The 24720-nt window shown below is 46.1% G+C and overlaps 2 protein-coding genes across 2 annotated transcripts in view; both read right to left on the bottom strand.

The window, feature by feature from the left end:
* The window catches only part of LOC137342778 (cation channel sperm-associated protein 4-like), a 55386-nt gene extending 52638 nt beyond the window's left edge, over nucleotides 1-2748 (bottom strand). The window contains exon 1 of the mRNA XM_068006956.1: nucleotides 2686-2748. Coding sequence (XP_067863057.1) covers nucleotides 2686-2748 — 63 coding nt within the window. The remainder of the gene's footprint in view (nucleotides 1-2685) is intronic.
* Nucleotides 2749-5863: 3115 nt separating this feature from the next.
* LOC137342749 (connector enhancer of kinase suppressor of ras 1-like) overlaps nucleotides 5864-24720 on the bottom strand; it is an 86899-nt gene continuing 68042 nt past the window's right edge. The window contains exons 12-21 of the mRNA XM_068006922.1: nucleotides 20427-20626; nucleotides 18613-18643; nucleotides 15903-16075; nucleotides 14131-14204; nucleotides 11398-11469; nucleotides 10658-10728; nucleotides 8899-8978; nucleotides 7542-7683; nucleotides 6844-7031; nucleotides 5864-6742 (exon numbers count right to left, since the gene is read on the bottom strand). Of these exons, the coding sequence (XP_067863023.1) occupies nucleotides 6335-6742; nucleotides 6844-7031; nucleotides 7542-7683; nucleotides 8899-8978; nucleotides 10658-10728; nucleotides 11398-11469; nucleotides 14131-14204; nucleotides 15903-16075; nucleotides 18613-18643; nucleotides 20427-20626 (1439 nt within the window). The 3' untranslated portion in view covers nucleotides 5864-6334. The remainder of the gene's footprint in view (nucleotides 6743-6843; nucleotides 7032-7541; nucleotides 7684-8898; nucleotides 8979-10657; nucleotides 10729-11397; nucleotides 11470-14130; nucleotides 14205-15902; nucleotides 16076-18612; nucleotides 18644-20426; nucleotides 20627-24720) is intronic.

Genomic DNA, 24720 nt, shown 5'->3' with positions numbered 1-24720 from the left:
CCCAGGGGCTATGTGGCCGGGTCCTGCTCCGACTTCTTGTGTTCTTTAGATTTGTGGTTGGGATCAGATCAGCCATGATCTTATTGAATGGCGGAGCAGGCTCGAGGGGCCGATTGGCCTACTCCTGCTCCAATTTCTTATGTTCTTATGTTAGCTAAAATTAAAACTCATGGAATCAAAGGCAAATTATTGATCTGGTTAGGAGGTAGAAAACAGAGTAGGGATATTGGGTATGTGCTCAAATTGGAAGAAAGTGACTAGTGGTATCCCACAAGTGTCTGTGCTGGGGCCTCAACTATTCACTATATTTATTAATGACTGATAACACAATAGAGAGCCATATATCCAAGTTTGCCGATGACACAAGATTGGTGGCATAGTAAGTAGTGTAGACAAGGAGCATAAAATTACAAAGAGACATCGTTAGATTAAGTAAGTGGGCAAAACTGTGGCAAATGGATTTCAACACAAGTATGTGTGAGGTCATCCATTTTAAACCAAAAAAGGATTGATCCAAGTATTTTTTAAATTGTGGAGGTCCAAAGAGATTTAGGGGTCCATGTACACAGATCAGTAAAATATAGTAGTCAGGTACAAAAAGTAATCAAAAAGGCTAATGGAATGTTAGCCTTTATAACTAGATGACTAGAATATAAAGGGAAGTTTTGCTACAGCTACACAAATCCCTGGTTAGATCACATCTGGAGTGCTGTGTACAGCTCTGAGCACCGCACCTTGGAAAGGATATATTGGCTTAGAAGGAGTGCAAATGCAGATTCACCAGAATGTTACCAGAGCTCCAAGGGTTAGATTATGAGGCGAGATCACATAAACTGGGCTTGTATTCCCTAGAATATAGAAGGTTAAGGGGTGGCTTGATTGTGGTTTTTAGAATTTTGAAGGAATTGATAGGGTAGATAGAGAAAAACTTCCCACTGGTGGGGGAATCTAGGACAAGGGGACATAGCCTTAAAATCGGAGCCACACCATTCAGGAGAGAAGTTAGGAAACACTTCTTCACGTGAACGGTGGTATAAGTGTAGAACTCTCCCACAAAAAGCAGCCGACGTTAGCTCAATTAATAATTTTAAATCTGAAATAGATTATTTTTGCTAGCCAACGGTATTAAGGGATTATAGAACCAAGGAGGGTGGATGGAGTTAGGATACAGATCAGCCATGATCTCATTGAATGGCGAAACAGGCTTGAGGGGCTGAATGGCCTACTCCTGTTCCTATGTTCCTGACTCCAAGAAGAGAGTGCTACCACTGAGCCATGGATATCCCCTGCCTCCCCTATTTGGTAAGGGTGGTGTTCTTTTTCAACAGGCCAAGCCGTTTGCTCATCCACAAGGGGCCGGGATGATGAGCTATCAGGCACCTCTTACATTTAAAAAAAAAAGGCAAGATTGCTGAAAGATGTAACTTGGGCAGCCGCTTTCAGAGGGAAGGATACATGTTCCCCTCAAGGATTACAGCACACCTGGATCAGAATGAGGCAGGACACCGGCCATGTGAATCAAACTATTGAATGTGATGTATGTGAATGGAATGTGTGCAGCTATATATCTACTGTGTTACACACTTCAGTGCTCAATCTACCAAAACAGAAGGCTTAGCCCCTTTAACCTTCAGAGAACTAGAAACAAACACGAGGTTGCAATATTTGGGTTTATTAAAATAATGTAAAATAAACACTCCATAATTTTAAATTGTATTTTCCAATATTAACCATTTAGTGTTATCAAATCATCCACATAAGTGAGAAGTTTTTTAAAAACTTGTTCGGGATATGAGTGATGCTAGTGAGGCTGCATTTATTGTCCATACCTAATTGTGCTGAAAAGATGGCTTGCTGGGCCACTTCAGAGTCAACCCATAGTATGGACATGTAGGCTAGCGATGGCAAGATCCTTTTCCTGAACTTGTTTGGGTGCTAGCCCACAGATTGCTAGATTTATTGAGGTCAATTTCACAATTTGCCATGTTAGGTTTCGATCTCTCAAGCTGTGGGTACCATGACCGTTATACCCTGTGCAGTGTATCTGTCGCTGCTCAAGTAAGGAGTCAGCCAGTCGCTAGCCCCCAGTAACCTCTGAATCCTTTTTCATGCAGGTATAATGGTCACTTTAAAGCAAATTTGTTTGAATGAAAGAACAAGTACTTTATTTTCAGTAACAGATTAGAATGGATATTGTGGTATAATTACAATTTTGCAGAGAAACTGAGTTTTAATTGACTTTGTTGAATGGAATGCTGCTATAACACTTAAATTAATTTGATCTGGAGAGGAGAAGCCCAGCATCCCTGCTGAAACTTCACATGTACCAGATGAGGATCAAGCCTGGCTATGCTCCGTCTCCCAACCATTGATAGCCCACCAACACTCACAGTCCAGGCTCATGTGAAGCAGCGAGAGGCTAGCACTGCTGCCCACAAACCTGGACATCAGTCTGTGCTGTTCTCTTATGGATGAGAAATGTAAGAAGAGAGAATAAAAAGTTGGAGAATTAAAAGGGAATGTCACTATAACAGAATATTTTCAGCATAAAGCTTCATGAGAATTTGAAGGTTCGAATCAATCCCTCCTACTGAATTGAGGCAGACTGCTGCAAGGGTTAATATTTTCTGATAACTGTGGGAGTCACAGAGCTGATTGAATCTCCCCAGCATCTTTTAGAAATACTGCACAGAGGTTCACGTCAACAAAACCGAAGCTCTCTTCATCCCCCACATCCTTTGTCGCCATCGGTCATCCTGGTTGCCTCCTTGGGTGGAATCCAGTGGTGCAGAACCCTAACCCTGCCCTGAGCTTTTTATTCCACCTCCTGTCCATCACCAAGACCACCTTCTACCTCCTGCACATTGCTTACTTACACCCCAACTACCCCCACATCACCTGAAACCTTAATCCATGCCTTAACACCACTAGGATTGATTTCGCAAGTACTCTCCTCACCAGCTTACATACCACCTCTTCACCAAATCCAGCTAACCCAAAACTCTGTGACCTGTATACTCTCTCTCACACTCCCGCTCCATCCTCGCCAAATTGCCCGAGAGAATCAAGTCAGTCCTTGTTTTCAAATCCCTGCAGAGTATCGTTCCACCCTACCTGAATCTTTTCCAGATACATGTCCCATGCACCCCCCTCTGCTCCAGGACTACTGTCCCCTCTACTCTATTCTTTCAGTCTCTTGATTTTTCTACCAAATCTACGTTAGCTTGCTGCCCCTCACTTTGTGTCTTTAAGTGTTTCCTAAAAGCTACATATTGGACAGTGCCTTCAGTCTATCTCACCCTGAACTCCTTCATTTCCTGCTCTGTGTCCACTGCCTCCCTTGTAATGCTCCAAGTGGTTATCTGAGTAGCGCTATATATAGCAGTTATTACTAATGTTTGTTGGAAATAATCCCTTTTTATACTCGAAATAAACATTTCTATTTCTTTTATGATTCACTGTTACATTTATTGGGATTAAACGAGCCACATTTTTTTTTAAAACTGAGAAACCAAGATGCAGATATCACCAAGGTTGAAAAAAGGAGAAAAGAGGGTATAATTTCAAAGTTTGCAGATGACACGAAATTCATAAATGCAGTAAACAATGTGGAGGCTAGTAAAAGACTTCAAGAGGACAGAGACAGACTAGTGAAATGGGCAGACACATGGGAGATGAAATTTAACACAGAGAAGTATGAAGTGATGCATTTTGGTAGGAAGAATGAGGAGAGGCAATATAAACTAAATGATACAATTTTAAAGGGAGTGCAGGAACGAGAGACCTGAGGGTGTATATACACAAATCTTTGAAGGTGACAGGACAAATTGAGAGGGCTATTAAAAAAGCATATGGGATTCTAAGCTTCATTAATAGAGGCAGAGTACAAAAGCAAGGAAGTTATGCTAGACTTTATAAACACTGGTTAGGCCTCAGCTGGAATAGTGTGTTCAATTTTGGGCACCACACTTTAGGAAGGATGTCAAGGCCTTAGAGTGGGTGCAGAAGAGATTTACTAGAATGGTGTCAGGGATGAGGGACTTCCTTTATGTGGAGAGACTGGAGAAGCTGAGGTTATTCTCCTTAGAACAGAGAAGGCTAAGGGGAGATTTAATAGAGGTGTTCAAAATCATGAACGGTTTTGACAGAGCAAATGAGGAGAAATTGTTTCCAGTAGCAGAAGGGTCAGTAACCAAAGGATACAGATTTATGGTGATTGGCTAAAGAGCCTGAGGCGACACAAGGAAACATTTTTTTACGCAGCGAATTGTAATGATCTGGAATGCACTGCCTGAAAGAATGGTGGAAGCAGATTCAATAAGAACTTTCAAAAGGGAACTGGATAAATAATTGAAGGGAAAAAAATTTACAGAGCTACGGGGAAAGAGCAGGGGAGTGGGACTAATTGGATAGCTCTTTCAAAGAACCGGCACAGGCACGATGGGCCAATTGGCCTCCTCCTGTGCTGTACCTACTATGACACTATGAAGATGCAGTCTTTCACACAGCTTGGAGGTAGGTCTCCCATCTCTGAGTGATGCAGCTCGGAAAGGATCCAGGTTCTATCCCTGTCCTGCGCGGCTAGCTGGTCTCAGCTGCTGTAGTATTAGGGATGCTACAGTTGACCTCAGCACCACTGGGTTGAGAGAAGAAAATCAGCCAGGGTTCCTGCCTCCAATCACGATTCAGCAGTCTATACTGGAAGTGCACGCATGTGGTTCCCAAGCTTGGAGATGATATTCTCCACAGTCGGATAGCCTACTATCACTCTCTGACAAGACACAAACGTGAACATTGACCCACTTTAGTGAGGTATCAGAAGATGACTGCTGCCTGTGCAAGTGTAGCCTGGTGGTAAAGAGAAGAAAACATTGTGCTTGGAAAACCTGAAGAAAACCTGTAGGAAAAAGGACACAGGCAAAGGGGAAAACTTGGTTACACAGGGACATGAAAAGTTGCTTACCTGCGAGGGACAGTCACTGCCTCCTCCACACACGCACTCACACATTTCAGATCATCAAACACCAATTGTGAAACCCAAAGTAATTTTCCTAAAGCCAAATCATTGTGGGCTTGCAACAGGATTGGGAATATCTAATCCGCTTACTTTTCTCAGCTGACTGTTTGCAACCAGCAGCAGCATTACATTAACAAGATTAATGTGTTCAGGGAAGACTGGCAAACAAGAAGAGTTTGCAGTCCCCAGCCATCTCCCATGTTTTTTGGTAGATTCTTCAGCAGCAGAGATGTACAAAAGTCAGTTGGATGCCACTTGACTGAAAATATCAGCACGTGTTGAAACCTGTGAACACAACAGTCACCTGATTCAGGGTTACTACACTGGCAAGCTGCACGAGCACAATTTAACTGCCACTGCACCCAACTGGATCACCCACACCAGGTAAATACTGATCAGGTTATTGAGAAATCCAGGTGATGGCCAAAGCCCACCGTGCATGACACCATCCCGGGTGAAGACAGTAGGAGAGGAGATCAAGTAAGTGACACGATGGTTGGGTTTTATAAGCCTGTAGATTGTAGGAGAAAGGGAAGGCTGAGGTAGATGAAGCGTTCCACAACTGTGAGGTCCTGGGAAAGAATGAGTTTGGGTAGGAGATGGTGCTATGAGTCTTGATTCAGTGCAGAGAGTGTGTACGATGGAGTAAAAGGTACAAGAGAGAAAAGTTCAGAGGAGACTACATAGTTCCACTGCAGTCGAACAGTCACATCTCTCACTCCGTAACTAAGTGTACACCTGAGGCTAGTGTGTGTTTCTAGTCTCCTGTTCAGGGCACTACCATAGAGCACACACACACTGATTAATCCACATCGTAAAAAGGGAAAAAAATGTCTGTCAAATCTCCACGGTAATGAATCTTTTTGTACTTGTATACTTTTTGGATTACATTCCAGGGTTAACAGATTGATCTTGTTAACATACAGATATCTGGTATCATATTAAACCAATGTAAACATGTAAAATGCTTGTATTCTTTATAGAAATTCTACATAATGACACAACTCAAAGATACTGCTGCTCTTTCCTTACTCTCCAGTTTGATTAATTTTGTTGGCTTTAGAACTCTCTACAAAGAATTATTTTTTAAAAATGGTTATATTTCTTGTAAATGTAAGGCACTGAAACTCTACGTCATGGAAAGAGTTCTGGGAGATCGGCAAATTTGTTCACTAGCGACAATGTCTTTTGAATAAACAGTGCCCAGTTCCGACTTTGACTTTGGGCTTCATTCAATGGCTCTTTTCTCATTGCGCTGATCTGTCTTCAGAGCTGCTATGGCCCTGATCTTGAACTGCTGGATGATTCGGGTCAGCACTATGTCCTGTCTGCGCCTGAGTCCTGTTGGGAATTCGTCCCCTGTCCGCAGTCATGTTCTCCAATTCCCAATTGCACAGATGCACTGTTAGACCTGACTCCTTTTCTGCTCTCCAGTTCTACATCTAACATGGAGGCTGAGCTTTCTGTTGATATCTGCCCCATATCAAACCAAGGTAGAGGATTCTCTGTAGCTCCCAGTCCCATTTCTGTCAGAAATGACGTTCCTGGTTCAGGAGCTGACTGAAGCTCGGCTTTCTCTTCCCATCCTTCGTTCGCAAGCTGCCGAACCTTCTTGATGTCTGCAAGCAGCTCCTGGTTTTCCTCTTTCCAAATTCGGAACTTCTCCGCTGTTAAATTGGGATCATCCAGGATCTTGTTAATGGATTGCAAATCTACCAGCTTGGCCTAAAAATGTTCAAATAACAAAGGTTAGTGACTACAACAACAAACTGTTCAAAATCACACAATGCGATGTATCCCACAATGGTAATGATCTAACCACATGCCTTCAGTGTGCTCTGCAGTGCTCGCAGACTGTGGGCCTTCTCGTTGATGACTGGGTTCTTGTTTCGTCTGATGAATGACTGATGATAATCTTTTCGAAAGGGTTGCTCCTTGCCGATCAGTGACACGCCTCCCTGCTGCAAGACCTTTATTAACGTCTCCAGCTCATCATTAGAACTCTGAGCGGGTTCTGAAAGAGACGGACAGAAACATCAGTGAGCTCTGTTTAGAAGACAGTCACTGTAACCTCCTGTACCCCAGCAGTCATGCACAGGGAAGGGGTATATTTGGCCAGTTAAAACTTTGGGGCTTTAAACTGGTTCATAACAATTGGCTAGCATATTCGCGTAAAACTCCTGTGCTTTATTTTGATGCAATCAATAACCATTTATTTTAAATAATTAACGACCGCATTAAACTAATGCAAAAAGAAATTTTATACCAACATGTTGATCAGTTGACCAGAGGAAATTAAACCTCAATGTATCGTGCAGGATATTTTTGAGTGAAAACTAGAGGACCTGGGGTACGGGGGGGAGCGGCGCCGGCCCCGGGGTACGGGGGGAAGCGGCGCCGGCCCTGGGGTACGGGGGGAGTGTTGGTAAACTCCTTCCGGAGATTGTCACGAAAAGGTGAGATTTTCCTGAGGGACGGACTCTATTTTCAGCAGCTGTTTGAGGGTTTGTCCGATTGCTCCTACCTGTAATCAGCTTTGACTCCTTGCTGGGGCTGGACTGCCCACTGAGGCTGCTGGTGTCACCACATTGTCCAACTTGTCCATAGCTAACTGATGAATGTCTGAATCGTTCAATGGGTGAAAAATCACTGCCCCTCTGTGCCTGCTGCAAACAAACGGGTGCAAGGTTCACATTAGACAATCAGATCTCCGATTAGCCACTGTTCTGGCTAAGCACGCCTTTAGGGACGTTGTTGCTGATGAATCAGGCATTTTTCATTTCCCATCAATCAATTCCTTTTTTCCTTCCGTACGTACTTTCTCCCACCGTCCCTTCGCCTCAAGAGCAATGGCCTTAAAAAGCAGCTATTCATCACATCCGTGTTCCAGACCCCAAACTATCCCCAAGCAATGCCACTGGAGACCTCACTGTACATTTAAAGCATTCAAAGGCCCTTTAATTAGAGCCTTGGGGGCGCAGTGTATTAGTGCATTACAGCCGCAGTGCAAGGCTCACCCAAGGGCCTGTCATGGTGCTTCCCCCAATCCCTGGCCAGTGAACTCCATGCTGTTTGCACAGTTATGTGCACACTTACAATTGTAGCAGTATTAGTGCACACGCACCTCCTGATAACCCAGAGTTAATTACCACAATCACCATACTGATCCACTAACAGGAATGAAGTTAAGGAATCACGCAGCCCTGAAGGAACTCTGTACTGAACCCTCCTTTCCACAACATCCTCCAATAATTATCCACAAATCCTTTGGCAGGGTGGGGGAGGAGGTGTCAGCCAGAGTCCCTATTCCTGTTCCTGACTGGTATCCAGTGACTTCTGCTGGAACGTCCCCTTGTGCAAGCATCAGGCAAGGGCAGGATATTAGGCTCAGCTGTGATGCCTCCCTCAGTTGAATATTCCATCAACACTCACAGTCTAGGCTCACATGTGATGATTGATTACACAGGTGAGGACTTGAAGAGCAATTGGCATCTGCAGAACAGGACCCCAGAAAGGAATAAGCCCCCCTTCATGAGAGGAGGGGGAAACTGGGGGGAGGGGGAAAAGAGGGGGAAAAAACATGTAGTGATGAGCCAGACCAGTACGAAGCTGGATTTCATATGGCAGAGAATGGATTACATTGGATTGTACACTCACACCAGGTGTTCCCTGGGGGCAGCGCCTAGCCTGCAACTCAGTGCCTCCACACCAGCTCTCCTCTCCAGCACCCCTTACACTCAGTGCCAGGTTACTGCATCAGCTGCTACAAGTCCTGACCCTCTCCTCTCAGTTTTTGCTAAAAGCCTATTGACTAGAAAGTGAAAGGTGATTTTTTTTTTTTTTGCCTGTTCACTTTTCATTCCAACTCTGACAGTACTTACGAGGTAGGATTTAGATCGGGGAGCACAAGGCATATCTGGGGAATCGTCACATTCTTCATTCTCTGTCTCACTCCAGCAGTCTGCAGCGGGACAGTATTCGGTTTTAACAGAAGCAAAGTCAAACAGAACAGAACAGCATTATAACCATATCAATTAGAAGCATGCTCAACATTGATGGTATTACACCCCCTCCAGTGGCAAGAATATGCATTGCAGCAAAGAATATACATTTTCATGCCACTCCCCACTTTAATGAGAATATTAACTCTGATCCAACCCTACCTAAAATAAAAGTGAGATCTGACCAAAAATTTCCAACCCACCTTGATGGCTCAGTGAGTTTATTCAATGAGGCGACCAGACAGACCAGGAAGGCCCAGGTTTGACCCGGTAGGAGCCGAGTTAGCTGATCCCAGTCAGGAAGTGGTTGAGCTGTACGTCAGGCAAGGACAGAATTGGGCTTGGCTGTGATGCCTTCCCCAGTCCAGTAGGCTCCTAACACTCACTTTTTGGCTCACGTTTGTAGAATGCCACTTGGGTGAGGTACTGGAGAGTGCCCAATGCCCGTGGAACCTGTATCCCAGCGAGAGTCAGTATCTTCAGGAGAGAAGGGGAAGAAAACAGTCCAAAAAGGAATTTGTATCATGTAAATTAAATGAAAAGATAATGTTCTGATTTTGAGGAGGAATGGGAATGCTGTAGGATTAAGCATGTCTAGAAAATGAGCTCTCCAGTTTCAGCTTGGCTCAGTGGTAGCATTCGTGCCTCTGGATAAGGGGGTTGTGGGTTCAAGCCACTCTCAAGAGACTTGAGCGCATAATCTAATCTGACACTCCCAGTGCAGTACTGAGGGATGCTGCACTGTTGGAGGTGCCATCTTTCAGATGAGACATTAAACTGAGTGTGCTTTCTCAGGTGAATATTAAAGATCCCATGGCACTGTTTGTATCCTTGTCAACATTCTTCCCGTCAACCAACACCACCAAAAAGCAGATTATCTGTTTATGGGACCTTGTGTGAAAATTGGCTCCTATGTAACAGTGACTTCACTTCAAAAGTAATCCATTGTTGTAAAACACTTTGGAATGTTCAGCGGTACTACATAAATGCAAGTTCTTTCAGTATTCTTTCCTTCCCAACCCAATTTCCCTCTATGCTGAAGGTGCCGATTCTTGCTGGGTACAATCCATAGGCAGTCTACAGCCAAGCACAACCCTCTCCTCCTGACATCCACACATGGACTTTCCAGCAGGGATCACTGGCCATTTCTCCCCATCCCTAACACAGGAGCACTGAGGCTAATTGCATCACCCCAAGTGCTGCCCCTTTCAGATTAGCTAACTTAGCACAGACTGGAGATGGAATCAGGGTCCTTCTGCTCTACGTGACAGTACCAAACAGGGCAGTGCCGTTATCCACAGCTCATACTGCATTTCAGGACAGACTAACAACGCCACTATTTATAAGTTGGCAATCTGTTAAATTACAATTTGAATGTTTGTAATTGAACTGGTTCCTCGTTACTCGTTTACAGCACATACACAGCAGTGAACCCCAGCATGTAATCAATTATAAGTTCAATTAGGTTTCTTTTTCCAGTGGGTACTTGCTTCTCAGATGATGGAGCTGTATCGGAGTGTGTCAGTTAGGGGCCTGGCCCTGGTTCTTGCAGCATGCATTCAGTGCCTCACACACTGCAATTCTGTTTATTCAGAGTTGGGGCAGGAGCTCGCTAGAAATTGTTCCGCCCTGACCTTACCTTCCTCTTTGTTTTCTGAGACTTTCTCGGTTCTGTATTTTTGGATAGCACTGATAAGGCTGTTAATCCACCTAAAGAACAAGAGGAGAGTCAGAACCAGAGACACCGCGGACTGCACTGAGCAACAGAAGGCAGCGAGGAATGGGCCATCCCCAAAATACGGTGCGGTAGCATTGACAGGAGGGATTGTCTCCCAGGATACAGAGCAGAGAGAAGCCAGCACCAGTGGTGCCATCTGGCTGGCTATTTGGGCCTCCTTTGGGGTTGTTTAGCTGTACCAACTGGGAAGGGCAAAGGGGGAAAGAGTATTAGAAAAAGGGACTCAACAGCTTGCTGCAAAGTGACTCAAACTGCTGCTGAACCGGGTTACCTATTGTGCTGTTGAGACCAGCTGACTAATTCTCATTGAGTTTCTGAGACTGACTGGATGTCAATCAGAGCAGAGGAGAGCCTAACAGAAAGAGGAGAGAACACAAGCAACATGTGCAAGGGCAGGTTCATATCAAGGGGCAAATCACGTCACACAACCTCACATCAAGGGGCAAAAACCCCAGGCTGCTTTATATCATTTTCCAGAAGAGGGAACCTGAGAACAGCTGTTACTTAAACATTCTGTTCAATGTAGTTTTTTAAATGTTATATAAGGAGTTTGCAGCAATATCACTGCAGCTGTTTCAGCGCCTTGAGAAAATATTCCATGTACAGTTTGTGGTAAGACCTACATTCAAGCAACTACTTACTTCCTCATTTCATCCACATTGTCTGCCGAAAAGACGAAGGATTTGAACTTCCGGTGACAAAGCTGGAACACACTGAAGAGAGTGAGGGGAAGACATCATGACTAGAGGCTAAAACACACGATCATTCCTTCCCACCCCCCAGTCTCCTCAACAGTACATGTTCCACAGGTGCCAGACGCCCTCTTGTGTCTCATCCAAGTGGCCTTTCTTTGTACGAGTCTAAACAGAAAGGCTTTTTATACTTGGAGCGCAATCACAGAGGCTGGGTATTCTGTGGCGAGTGACTCACCTCCTGACTCCCCAAAGCCTTTCCACCATCTACGAGGCACAAGTCAGGAGTGTGATGGAATACTCTCCACTTGCATGGATGAGTGCAGCTCCAACAACGCTCAACAAGCTTGACACCATCCAGGACAAAGCAGCCCGCTTGATTGGCACCCTATCCACCACCCTAAACATTCACTCCCTTCACCGGTGCACCAGTGTGTACCATCCACAGGATGCACTGCAGCAACTCTCCAAGGCTTCTTCGACAGCACCTCCCAAACCTGCGACCTCTACCACCTAGAGGGACAAGGGCAGCAGGTGCATGGGAACACCACCACCCGCACGTTCCCCTCCAAGTCACACACCATCCCGACTTGGAAATATATCGCCATTCCTTCATCGTCGCTGGGTCAAAATCCTGGAACTCCCTACCTAACAGCACTCTGGGAGAAACTTCACCAAACAGACTGCAGCGGTTCAAGGCAGCAGCTCCCCACCACCTTCTCAAGGGCAATTAGAGATGGGCAATAAATGCTGGCCTTGCCAGCGATGCCCACATCCCATGAACGAATAATAAAAAAAAACATCGAGCCCACTCCTGTCCTCAACCAATGGCTTTGGAGAGGGTGCAGAGGAGACTTACTTGAATGGTACTGGGGAGGAGGGACTTCAGTTATGTGGAGAGACTGGAGAAGTTGGGGTTGTTCTCCTTAAAGCAGAGAAGGTTAAGGGGAGAATTCAGAGAGGTGTTCAAAATCATGAACGGTTGTGGAGAAAATGCTGGAGTCTATAATTAAGGATAGGGTGACTGAACACCAAGAATTTTCAGTTAATCAGAGAGAGCCAGCATGGATTTGTGAAAAGTAGGTCGTGCCTGACAAACCTGATTGAATTTTTTTGAAGAGGTGACTAAAGTAGTGGACAGGGGAATGTCAATGGATGTTATTTATATGGACTTCCAGAAGGCATTTGATAAGGTCCCACATAAGAGACTGTTAGCTAAGATAGAAGCCCATGGAATCGAGTGAAAAGTACGGACTTGGTTAGGAAGTTGGCTGAGCGAAAGGCGACAGAGAGTAGGGATAATGGGCAGGTACTCACATTGGCAGGATGTGACTAGTGGAGTCCCGCAGGGATCTGTCTTGGGGCCTCAATTATGCACAATATTTATTAACGACTTAGATGAAGGCATAGAAAGTCTCATATCTAAGTTTGCCGATGACACAAAGATTGGTGGCATTGTAAGCAGTGTAGATAAAAACATAAAATTACAAAGCGATATTGATAGATTAGGTGAATGGGCAAAACTGTGGCAAATGGAATTCAATGTAGACAAATGTGAGGTCATCCACTTTGGATCAAAAAAGGATAGAACAGAGTACTTTCTAAATGGTAAAAAGTTAAAAACAGTGGATGTCCAAAGGGACTTAGGGATTCAGGTACATAGATCATTGAAGTGTCATGAACAGGTGCAGAAAATAATCAAGAAGGCAAATGGAATGCTGGCCTTTATATCTAGAGTACAAGGGGGCAGAAGTTATGCTGCAGCTATACAAAACCCTGGTTAGACCGCACCTGGAGTACTGTGAGCAGTTCTGGGCACCGCACCTTCGGAAGGACATATTGGCCTTGGAGGGAGTGCAGCGTAGGTTTACTAGAATGATACCCGGACTTCAAGGGTTAAGTTACGAGGAGAGATTACACAAATTGGGGTTGTATTCTCTGGAGTTTCGAAGGTTAAGGGGTGATCTGATCGAAGCACAGCACAGACCAGGTATCAAGTCTGGAACCTTGGTACTCTTTACGGTTTAGTACCACACTGGGAGCTCACTGATCTATCAGTTCAAGAAATGGTTTCTATGGTTCTCAGTGTGGAGCATCTGGGAAATCAGGCAGGAACCAAAATCCATCCAAATTCTGGAATCTTAGCAGATTCAGGCCAATCCAAACATCCCTGAATTCCTGCGTCTTTCTGCCAATGGAGAGGTGGTGTCCGGATTTTGTGCAAAATCCACCCTAAATGATCATTCAATTGATGTCAGCCAAAGCAGAAGGAGCAGGAAGAGCCCTCAGCACCAGGCCTTCACACGTCTCACTCATCATCTGGGATGGACCGTTTCATTGCTGATAGTTGATGCCATGGCTACTCAGCAGCCAATTTGTGTTGTTCCCTCTTGTTGCTCTGCTTTCAGAAATGTTTGCTGGGGAGAGTTCCCACCCCTCTTCCCCACCCCAAAGTCATTTTGTTGCCCTTTTCCGGCTCTCCCAAGTCACCTACCAACTGTAAGACACCAAGACAATGGTCAGGCAGCCTGCTACCAGAGCTACTCTGAACTGGCACTAGTGCTGGGGGAGCATTATCCCTCCGATCATTGTCCTCTCATCCACTGGACAGCCCCTCCCACAGCTCACTTGTGATGACGTACTCAAACGAAGGGGGAGGGAGGGAGCATCTCAGACACTTACAATTTTCTCTTGTGCTCTCCAGCTGCCTCCACAGAGTACGAAAACAATTTGATTAACCCCTCGGCTTTCTCGTCCTATCGAGAACGACAAACAGCAAGTTATTCAGTGACAGTGAGAGATTCACACAGGCAGTAATTCACTCAGAGGCCTGTTTCGGCCCGTTTCTTTTCAGTCCTACAGTTCAGACAGCAGCCCTTTCCTCCTGATCTTTTTAACACACATCAACTAAACTTTACACCCTCATGCTGCCAGAACAAAGACTGTCCCCCAAACCAACCAAACATTTTCCCCCCCCACCACCGCTGTTCCAGCCAAGACACACCCTCCCATTCCAGCCAAAAAAAAAATCACCCTTCCCCCCCATACCAGCGAATTGAATGTAACCCCCATGACCTGGACAGTTCCAGTCTCAGATGTCAGCGAATAAAGGGGGAAGAAACCAGGACGGCAAAACAAACACTCCAGTCAGGAGATATCAGGAAACTCAGCTGGCAACGGTGCAACTGTCTTGGTGTCTTACAGTTGGTAGGTGACTGTAAGACGGTGCAGAGTGTGAGGCACCATGCACCGGACCTCAAACAGTGCCAGGGTACGAGAGTGTCCACAGTGACCTCACGACCCTAGTTGTGCCTTGAGGGAGATGCTGAGTGGAGTCTGGGAGGATCAGCTGCCCTGGGCCACTCCCACACTTCCTGTTGGCCATGGTGACACTGGGAGCCATCACCGGTCACACTCAACCAAGGCTCACAAGGGAGAAGGGAAAAATGATCAGCTCTATCTACAATTGTCAAGTTATTCATTTTTCACATTCACTAACTAGCATTTGTTGACTCTTTTCATTTTACCCCAGAATCGCTCCCTCCCGAACAGATGTTCGAGAGGCGATGCCTTGACCACAATGTGGACACAGCTTCATCCAGAGCCTCTCACAGCCTGGATACAGTCTTGTTCACAGTCCCAGTTGCTGTAGCTTTGAACATACAGACTCAGAGGGACCCTGCAGTCATCTGGGTTTAGTGACAAGCCCAATTAGACGAAGAGACATTCTGAATGGAGCCAGATCAGGTCCACCCCTACAGAAAGATGCACCTTGTAAACGGATAGCAGCGTGCAGGTCAGGCCTGTAGTATGTAGGACTGGAGGTTAAAGGGGCCGATTCTGGCTCGATTGTAACTCTTGGGCAGGAACGCAGTAAAGCAAGTCACACACCCCACTGGGAGTGGCAGCAGGTGGGCTTGGCCGATTTTAACGGCAGGGCTTCATTAGCATGCTGCTTGCCAACCAAAAAGGCAATCAGGCAGCAGGAGACCACTGCTGGAGACTGGCAGGAATGGTCCCCGGTACAAGTTAAGTGTTCCAGGAAGGGAATTGCTATGTGGGAAGTGGGGGGTGGGGGTAGCTTGGGGCAGGGGAGGCCCAAAGTTTCCTTCTGCGGCCCAGAGGAGTAATTAAAAAAACTTACCTCACTGGGCCTTTTCTGGCTCTGGCTGCTGTTCCCCGCAGGTTTGGCCTGGTGCACAAACCATCACTACTCACCCGCTCAGGCCTCAGGTTAAAATCGGAGATTAGGTCCCGATGACATCATCGGAGACCAATCTGCATATTGAAAGAGGACCCCCTCTGGCTTAGGGCGGGTGTCCTTGTTGCCTGTGTAATTTAATATTCTAATCTCTCCTTCAGTTCAAGCACAAGACAGATGTTTCTATGTTTCTAGATGAGGTCTGCAAGGATTCCCGCCTTCCCCCACCAGCTACATGTCCTTGCACACTCACGTTCTCACTGTTGTACCAGTACAGGCTGGACCCCTTCAGCACAAACCAGCAACGCTTCCATTTCTGTGACATGAATCTAGAATGTTCTTTCTTCTTCCAGAGCCAGCCATAACACTCTCCCAAACCGAGGTCCCTACACGATATGCGTCTACGGCTCAGGGCAGTCGCTACCCCTGTCAGAGGGGGAAAAAAAAGCACATCTGGATCAGAGCTGGACCTATTTCTGGCTGGGGTGGAGATCACTTCTTACAAAAGGTAGCTACTGCAAAGAATTACCAGGGCCAGAGTGATCTCCTGGACTAGTTTTGATTGCCAAAGGGGTTTGAGAGGAATTTTCCATATTTTTCCCCCCCAAATGGGCCTGGGTTTTTTATCTTTTTTTTGCCTCTCCCAGAAGATCACATGGTTTTGGGTAGGGTGGTGAATGTATATATTGTGATACACAAGGTATCACAGTTGTGTGGGACAAGCTGGATGGACCAGAGGGTCTTTTCCATATCCATCATTGTTTGTATGTTCGTATCCCCGGGAGGAGATTAGCCCAATGGGACCAGCCTGTTAGGCAAACTGACTTTTCCTAAATTTTCCTCAGTTCCCAGCACAATCTGTACCACCTAGATCCTCATAGCCACAGGAGCAGTGTTTCATAGAATCATAGAAAATTTATGGCACAGAAGGAGGCCATTCGGCCCATCGTGTCCGCGTCGGCTGAGAAACAAGCCACCCAGCCTAATCCCACTTTCCCGCATTTGGTCCATAGCCCTGCAGGTCACGACTCTTCAGGTGCACATCCAGGTATTTTTTTTAAATGAGTTGAGGGTTTCTGCCACCATCTCAGGCAGTGAAATCCAGACCCCCACCACCCTTTGGGTGAAAATTTTTTTCCTCATTTCCGCTCTAATCCTTCTACCAATCACTTTAAATCTATGCCCCCTGGTTATTGACCTCTCCGCTAAGGGAAATAGGTCCTTCCTATCCACTCTGTCTAGGCCCCTCATAATTTTGTACACCTCAATCAAATCACCCCTCAGCCTCCTCTGTTCCAAAGAAAACAACCCCAGCCTATCCAATCTGTCATCATAGCTAAAATTCTCCAGTTTTGGCAACATCCTTGTAGATCTCCTCTGCACTCTCTCTAGTGCAATTACATCCTTCCTGTAATGTGGTGACCAGAACTGTGTGCAGTACTCATTCTGTAGCCTAACCAGTGTTTTATACAGTTCCAGCATAACATCCCTGCTTTTATATTCTATGCCTCGGCTAATAAAAGAAAGCAATCCATATGTCTTCTTAACCACCTTATCTACCTGTCCTGCTACCTTCAGGGATCTGTGGATATGCGTTCCAAGGTAACTCACTTCCTCTATACCTCTCAGTATCCTCCCATTTATTGTGTATTCCCTTGCCTTGTTTGCTCTCCCCAAATGCATTACCTCACTTCTCCAGATTAAACTCCATTTGCCACTTTTCTGCCCATCTGACCAGTCCATTGATATCTTCCTGCAGCCTACAGCTTTCCTCCTCACTATCAACCAAACGGCCTATCTTTGTGTCATCCGCAAATTTCTTAATCACGCCCCCTACGTTTAAGTCCAAATCGTTAATGTACACCACAAAAAGCAAAGGACCTAGTACCAAGCCCTGCGGCACCCCACCGGAAACAGCAAAAACACCCGTCGACCATTACCCTTTGCTTCCTGCCACTGAGCCAGTTTTGGATCCAATTTGCCACATTTCCTTGGATCCCATGGGCCTTTACTTCTTTGACCAATCTGCCATGTGGGACCTTGTCAAAAGCCTTGCCAAAATCCATGTAGACTACATCAATTGCGCTACCCTCATCGATCCTTCTTGTCACCTCCTTGAAAAATTCAACCAAGTTAGTCAGACATGACCTCCCCTTAACAAATCCATGATGACTGTCCTTGATTAGTCCATGCCTTTCTAAGTGACAGTTTATCCTGTCCCTCAGAATTGATTCCAATAATTTGCCCAGATATTTCCTAGATATCTTGTTATTTAAAAGACAAAAGCACTGGTTTGAAAGAAACAGACTTGGATTTACGTAGCACCTTTTCACACAGTGCTTCACACAATGAATGGCTTTGAAAAGCAGTGATTGCTGTTATGTTGTCAAATGCAGCAGTAATTCTGCACAGCAACATTCCACATACAGCAATCAGATGAATAACCAGTTAATATCCTGCATCCTATCCATCACCGTGACCATTTATTTACACCTCTGCACTCACCTCTGCCCCTACTCACCCCCACTGCAGCTGAAACCCTTATCCAGGCGGCTGTCCCTTTCACCAGAGTCCACTTCTCCATCCCTCCACAAACTACAATTTGTTCAAAACTCAGCTGTCTGTACCCTCCACTGCACTAAGTCCCACTCACCCATCAACTCCCATTCTCACTGACCTACAGTGGCTCCCTGTCCACCAACACATTAAAATCTTCATCCTCAAATCCCTCCACGGTCTTTCACCCTATTTCTGCAACCTGCTCCAACCTTACAGCCATCTCAGCAGCCCAATACCACAATGGGCAGTGCACTCATCCAGACGTTGATGTTACTCATAATTTGATACAGGCTGGGAAGGTCAGGGACAGCTGTGGCTATGGGTCCTGTCCCTGGAGTGAATGCAATAGGATAAAGGTCAGAGAAGTAAAGGCTTCAGACAGCGACAGCAGGACCTGTACTCACCTTTTTTCTTCCGCCTGTTCCGTAATTGCACCTGAAAAAGGTACAACAGTCATTAAACGCGTGAAAACAGCACCACCAACAATGGTTACAAGACATCAGCAAACAGGAAATTCTCTCAGTGTCCTGCACCAGCTCTCCAAGGATCTCAGGAGTCCAAGGCATTTACAGTTCTCTCCTACCTCAGTTTCAGATTGTACTACACCAAGGCAAATCAGGGGGCATGAGTCAGTCACTGGCATCGACACAGTGAGGAGAATCAGGGGGAGTCAGTCAGTCACAGGGGCATCAACACAGTGAGGAGGCAGCTGGAACCAACAGCTTTGAAGTCATTAATAAAAAGAAGGGTACGGTGCAAAGCCAGGAAAGGGCATGGCTAGAATGTTTCTCTCCGAGCAGGAGGCTGCAAGTGTTTGCTGCCCACCCTGAGCTTGTGATTGAGATGTTTGGCACCAACTCTCAGAACTCCAGCCCATTCTGTGCCTGCACCAAGCCTCGCGTTAGAGTGTTCAACAACTTCTCAAAGCATTGCACTGGCTCCTGCCCACAAGCCTCAGACCAGGGCACTGGCTCCTGCCCACAAGCCTCAGACCAGGGCACTGGCTCCTGCCCACAAGCCTCAGACCAGGGCACTGGCTCCTGCCCACAAGCCTCAGACCAGGGCACTGGCTCCTGCCCACAAGCCTCAGACCAGGGCACTGGCTCCTGCCCACAAGCCTCAGACCAGGGCACTGGCTCCTGCCCACAAGCCTCAGACCAGGGCACTGGCTCCTGCCCACAGACCGGACGTTTGGTGACTGACCGAGGTTCACATCGGGAACCCTCATCCCTCCGAACCTCAGTCTACAAGGTTACATTAGCTGTCTCCCTTTGTCTTGGGTTCATTTTCCTTCTAGTATCACTTTGATCTATCTTACCCAATTCAGGTTACATTTTTTTTAAAATCGACTCCTGACACTGGTTTCTCCAGGACAGATAAAGGAGTGGGATCCTGAGAAAAAGCAGCACTAGTGCAGTGTTTGAATTAACTTAAACAGCTCTTAATAATCAATTCAGGCTCTCTGAAAGCAGGGATCTCTTTACATATCTTATTTGGCGTGTATGAGAGCTCATGTGAATGAGTAGCACCACAGGACCTATTGTCCAATATCCTGTTGTATTGGGTTTCGCAGCCCCAGGCTTCCTGTTGCCTCACTGTTTTGTTTTAAGTGTATTTTGTCATCAGAATCCTTCCTAAAAACCAAACTGTTCTCAGAATGACCTTTTACTGGAGTGCTTTCGGTTTGTCCATTTCTCTGGATTTTTGATTTAAATGTACAGAGGTGACATCTTGTGACTAGAAGTTTGGAATTACTGACCGAGCGGAATTAAACACGCATAGCTGAGTGTTTGATGGGGCAGTGTAGAGGGAGCTTTACTTTGTATCTAACCCGTGCTGTACCTGCCCTGGGAGTTTTGATGGGGCAGTGTAGAGGGAGCTTTACTCTGTATCTAACCCTGTACTGTACCTGCCCTGGGAGTTTTGATGGGGCAGTGTAGAGGGAGCTTTACTCTGTATCTAACCCTGTACTGTACCTGCCCTGGGAGTTTTGATGGGGCAGTGTAGAGGGAGCTTTACTCTGTATCGAACCCGAGCTGTACCTGCCCTGGGAGTGTTCGATGTTGATGCTGGGTATTGCTAATGTTGCCTTTTTCATTATTTTCTGTAAGATGATTTCTGTTTATACTGACTGACGTCAACATTTCCTGGAACAAACAGCTTAAAAGTGCACAAAATTCATGGTAAACGACGACACAACAAAACACTCAGCACTCACTGCTTTCTCATCATCTGGTGACTGTGATCTTGGTGTTGTCTCACAGTCAGAATCATTTTTCATTCTATCTTCAACATCGTGAGGCTCAGTTATTCTCGGAGATTTGGGAGTTGGTGTATCATCACTTACTAGCTCTCCTCCATCGCACAAAGTCACAGTGCTCCCTACAGACAGCTGACTCATTACCTGCATGTGCTCACCTGTAAAAACAAAACACACTCAGCACTAATGCACACTGGAACATGATCACAATGTGTTATATAACACTGTGGCCAATAACACTGTGCTTTATTATAGAATATATACTGGAATGTACAGTGCATTATTACTGAAAACTTGCTGAATTCCTGTGGCAGAGGTTATAATGGACAGGAGCATTACATTGCACAATGTATTATTCTGTTGTTAAGGCTAAGTTGTGTTTAACCTGTCCATCACTTTACAGCCAAACAGTCTAATGCTGTTTATACAGGACAACCTGGGTTCATTACAAGTTAATTGTTGTTAGTGAGGGAATTTGCTTGTACATTTCTGGCTCCAGGTCAGAAGAAACCAGTAAGCCTTTTCTTTTAAATGCTTTGCTGTGTGGTACCTGAAGTGCAAAGAATGTGCATTAAATGCAAAGTGTACCCCTCTGTGTAGTGTATATATGTGTGGGGTATATTTTCAGCTTCACCACCTGGGTGGTAATCTGGTGGCGGTGGGGGGGGGAATTGCACATTAAAATTAATGAAATGAAAATCAGGCGGGTTCTGCAATGGGTGTGTGATCAGCCCCTTCAGATTACCAGCCAGGTGGTGAAGATGAAAATCTACACCAAACATAGATACTGCACAGAGCAGGGGGACAGACAACTGTTTATTCTTGTGTAGTAAAAAAGCGCTGCAAACAAAAGAGTGAGCAGTGGTAACGAGAGTTAATCAGGAAAGGAAGAAAACAGGACCCCTATGAAAGGCCTCGAACAGGAGTTACAACAGGACTTGGACATGGGTAGGTTTTAGGGATTTTTTTGCCGATTATTTAAGTGTTTATTGACTTGTTGTAAATTGTATTGTTTTACTTGTTACAGACGCTGATTCAGGAAATAACAGAAACAAAAGAAATCAGAAAATTGTTTGTGATTTCTTTACTTCATTTTGCTGCAGTTGTTGTTTCCTGATTGGTAGCTTTGAAACAAATTTCCATGATTTGATTGGTCAGATTTGCATGGATTGGTAGGTTTTTCTGTCTGCACTTCAGCCAATCAGCATGGTTAACTTAATAGATAATAGCTATTTGAAACAATTAAGTGTGACATACATTTTGCATATGTGACATTTAAGTGTCAGATGCAAGACTTTTAATTATACAATGTGTTTTATAATCTATTCAGATGTCCTATACCAAGTAACACACACAGCGTTAATACACAATACACATTGAACATATCTCAGTAAGCCACAGTACGTTATTAAGGGACGGCAGCATACTACCCAGTAAGAAAGAAAAATATCTGCATTTATAGGCCCTTTTCACATCCTCTGGATGTCCCAGCACTTCACAACCATTGAATTACTTTTGAAGTGTGGTCACTTGTTTTGTGGACAAACATGGCAGTGTGTAACTGTTTTGCTGCTTCTTTCCCACTCCAATTGTGTTCCTTTCTCTGTCTTTCTGTTTGTGTTCCACTGTGTTTCTCTTTCTGTATGGCTCTCAGTTTTTCATTGTGCTGTCTCTATCACTCTGCTTGTCTCATTCTATCTCTGTTATTCCTCTCTTCTGTATATCGGTATCTCACGTATATACCTACGGGTATGGTAGCATAGTGGTTATGTTACTGGACTAGTAATCTGGAGACATGAGTTTAAATCCCGCCACGGCAGCTGGGGAATTTAAATTCGGTTAAATAAAATCTGGAATAAAAAGCTATTACCAGAACGGTGACTATGAAACTACCGGATTGTCGTAAAAACCCATCTGGTTCACTTTAGCGAAGAAAACCTACCGGTCTGGCTTATATGTGACCACAGCAATGTGGTTGATTCTTAACTGCCCTTTGAAATGGCCTAGTAAGCCACTCAGTTGTCAAGAAGGCAGCTCACCACCTTCTTGAGCAATTAGGGATGGGCAATAAATGCTGGCCTTACCAGCGACGTCCACATCCCATGAATTAATTTTTTTAAAATTCCTTTACTGAAGTACTCAATTTTTATATCTTATCTTGGTTGACGCCTAGGATCTTTGACAAAATATAAGCAAACTTGCACTGGGTTGGAGCTGGGAACTGGGATTGGGTGAAAACATTCTGACCAGAAGCTGGTGCAACATGCATTGGTGAGAGAGAAACTCGGGTATTAGGCTGATTCCAGGGTTTTGGGGTTTGGGGTGCAGGATGGAATGGGAAAATGTTGTGGGGGCATGAGGAAGAAGTGGTTGACGGTGCATGGCTGGGGTTTGGGAACAGATCAAGCAGGCTGGGTTCAGGCAGCACTAGTGGGGGGGGGGGGGGGGAAGGGAAATCAGGTGCTACTGAGGGGAGGGGGAGGGCAGGGATCTTATGGCACTGAGAGGGAAGGCTGGGATCTGGCAGTACTGAGGGGAGGAGCATGGAGGAGGAATGGCTGGTGTACAAAAGCACAGTAGATGAAGGCACAGTTCCTTAATCTCTCAGCTTCTAAGGAAGGAAGTGGAGGAAGGAAGAGAGAAAGAATTTATATTAATATAGTGCCTTAATTTCTTAGAAACAGCGCAAATTCCCCACCTACAGTGAATTAAATTGTGCTCTTGTTAACAACTGCCAGTTTGCACAGCAAGTCCCACAAACAGTGAGATGGATGACCAGGTTAATCTGTTTTTGGAGATGTTGGTTGAGGGAAGAATATTGGCCAGGAGACTGGGAGAACTCCCTGTAATTCAAATAGTGACATAGGATTTTTAACATCCACCTGAACCAGCAGACAGGCTTTGGGCCCGATATTAGCAGGGCAGCGGGTTCTCAGCGGGGGGGGGGGTTGACTGGGCGCGTGGGTAACGCGCCCAGTGAAATCAGTGTGCTCCGCACGGAATCGCAGGCTAATTGGAGCCACTTACCTGTGCTTCCGGGTTTCCCGTTGGTAAGCTGCGCGGCGGGCGGTCTGTCAGCTGGAGGAGCCCTATTTAAAGGGGCAGTCCACCAATGCTCCTCCTGCAGCAAACAACCAATGCTGAACCATGGAGCAGGCCAGAGGGAAGGCTGCCCCAAGATTTTCGGACTCCTCACTTCAGCTGCTGCTGGATGGGGTGAGGAGGAGGAGGGAAATCCTTTTCCCGTCTGATGGGAGGAAGTGCCCTCCCTCCACCACGAAGAAGGCCTGGCTGGAGGTGGCCGAGGAGGTCACCAGCTGCGGCAATGTGCCACAAACCTGGGTCCAGTGCAGGAAGAGATTTAATGACCTAACCAGGTCAGGCAAAGTGAGTATACTTATGCATTCTCCCACACTCCGTCTTCCACATCACCTCCTCCATCTCACAACCCCTTCGGCACTGCCACCACAACGCTCTCGCATCACTCCTCACATCCACTCAACTATCATCCTCACCTTGCCTGCACGTACTCACCGCCCCGTCCCCATTCGAACACTACCACGCAACCCAATCCTCATACAATATCATGGCTATGTTGCACACGCACCCTCCCATGTATCTCCCTCACGCTTAACCCCACCCACACCAATGCATGCAGCGGCTCACCATGCAACCATCACTCAATCATGCCTCTGTGTTTTGCCTTGATAGGAGAATAGATGCCAGAACGCCTGGGAGAGGGCACGGACCGGAGGGGGCCCGCCACACCAGGTGGCACTAACAGCCGCAGAGCAGCAGGCATTAGACATCAGCCGCACGCTGGAGTGCCTGTCCGTGGCGGATGCCGAGGCTGGGATTGCACAAGCAGCCGGTGACAGAAAGCTAACACTCAGCACTCATGATAGCGAATGATCTTAGCATCACTTGGCATCTGCAGCACCTCAACATCTGTCCACATGCCTAATATTGCTTTCTGTTCTCTTGCAGGGCCATCTGTGAGCGCTGTGACCGTGGAGGGCGATTCCTCAGAGGACCTGCCGGCCTCTGAGGGTCCATCGTCACATATGAGCCATGCATCCACCAGCGCAGATACATACACCTCGGTGGGTCCCCATCCTCACTTAGTTGGGCTTGCACATGGTGAGTCACCACGCATGTGAGCATGAGCAGACCCTGGTGCAGCCGTGGAGAGTCTGCGTCGGTGGGAGCACTCTTCTCCAGGCTCTGCTGAGCTGGACCCAGACGCTGAACC

Source organism: Heptranchias perlo, chromosome 26 (genome assembly GCF_035084215.1).
Source record: "Heptranchias perlo isolate sHepPer1 chromosome 26, sHepPer1.hap1, whole genome shotgun sequence".
NCBI classification, from domain to species: Eukaryota; Metazoa; Chordata; class Chondrichthyes; order Hexanchiformes; family Hexanchidae; genus Heptranchias; species Heptranchias perlo.
Note: the sequence above shows the minus strand (reverse complement) of the source record. Positions and strands in the feature narration are given on the sequence as shown.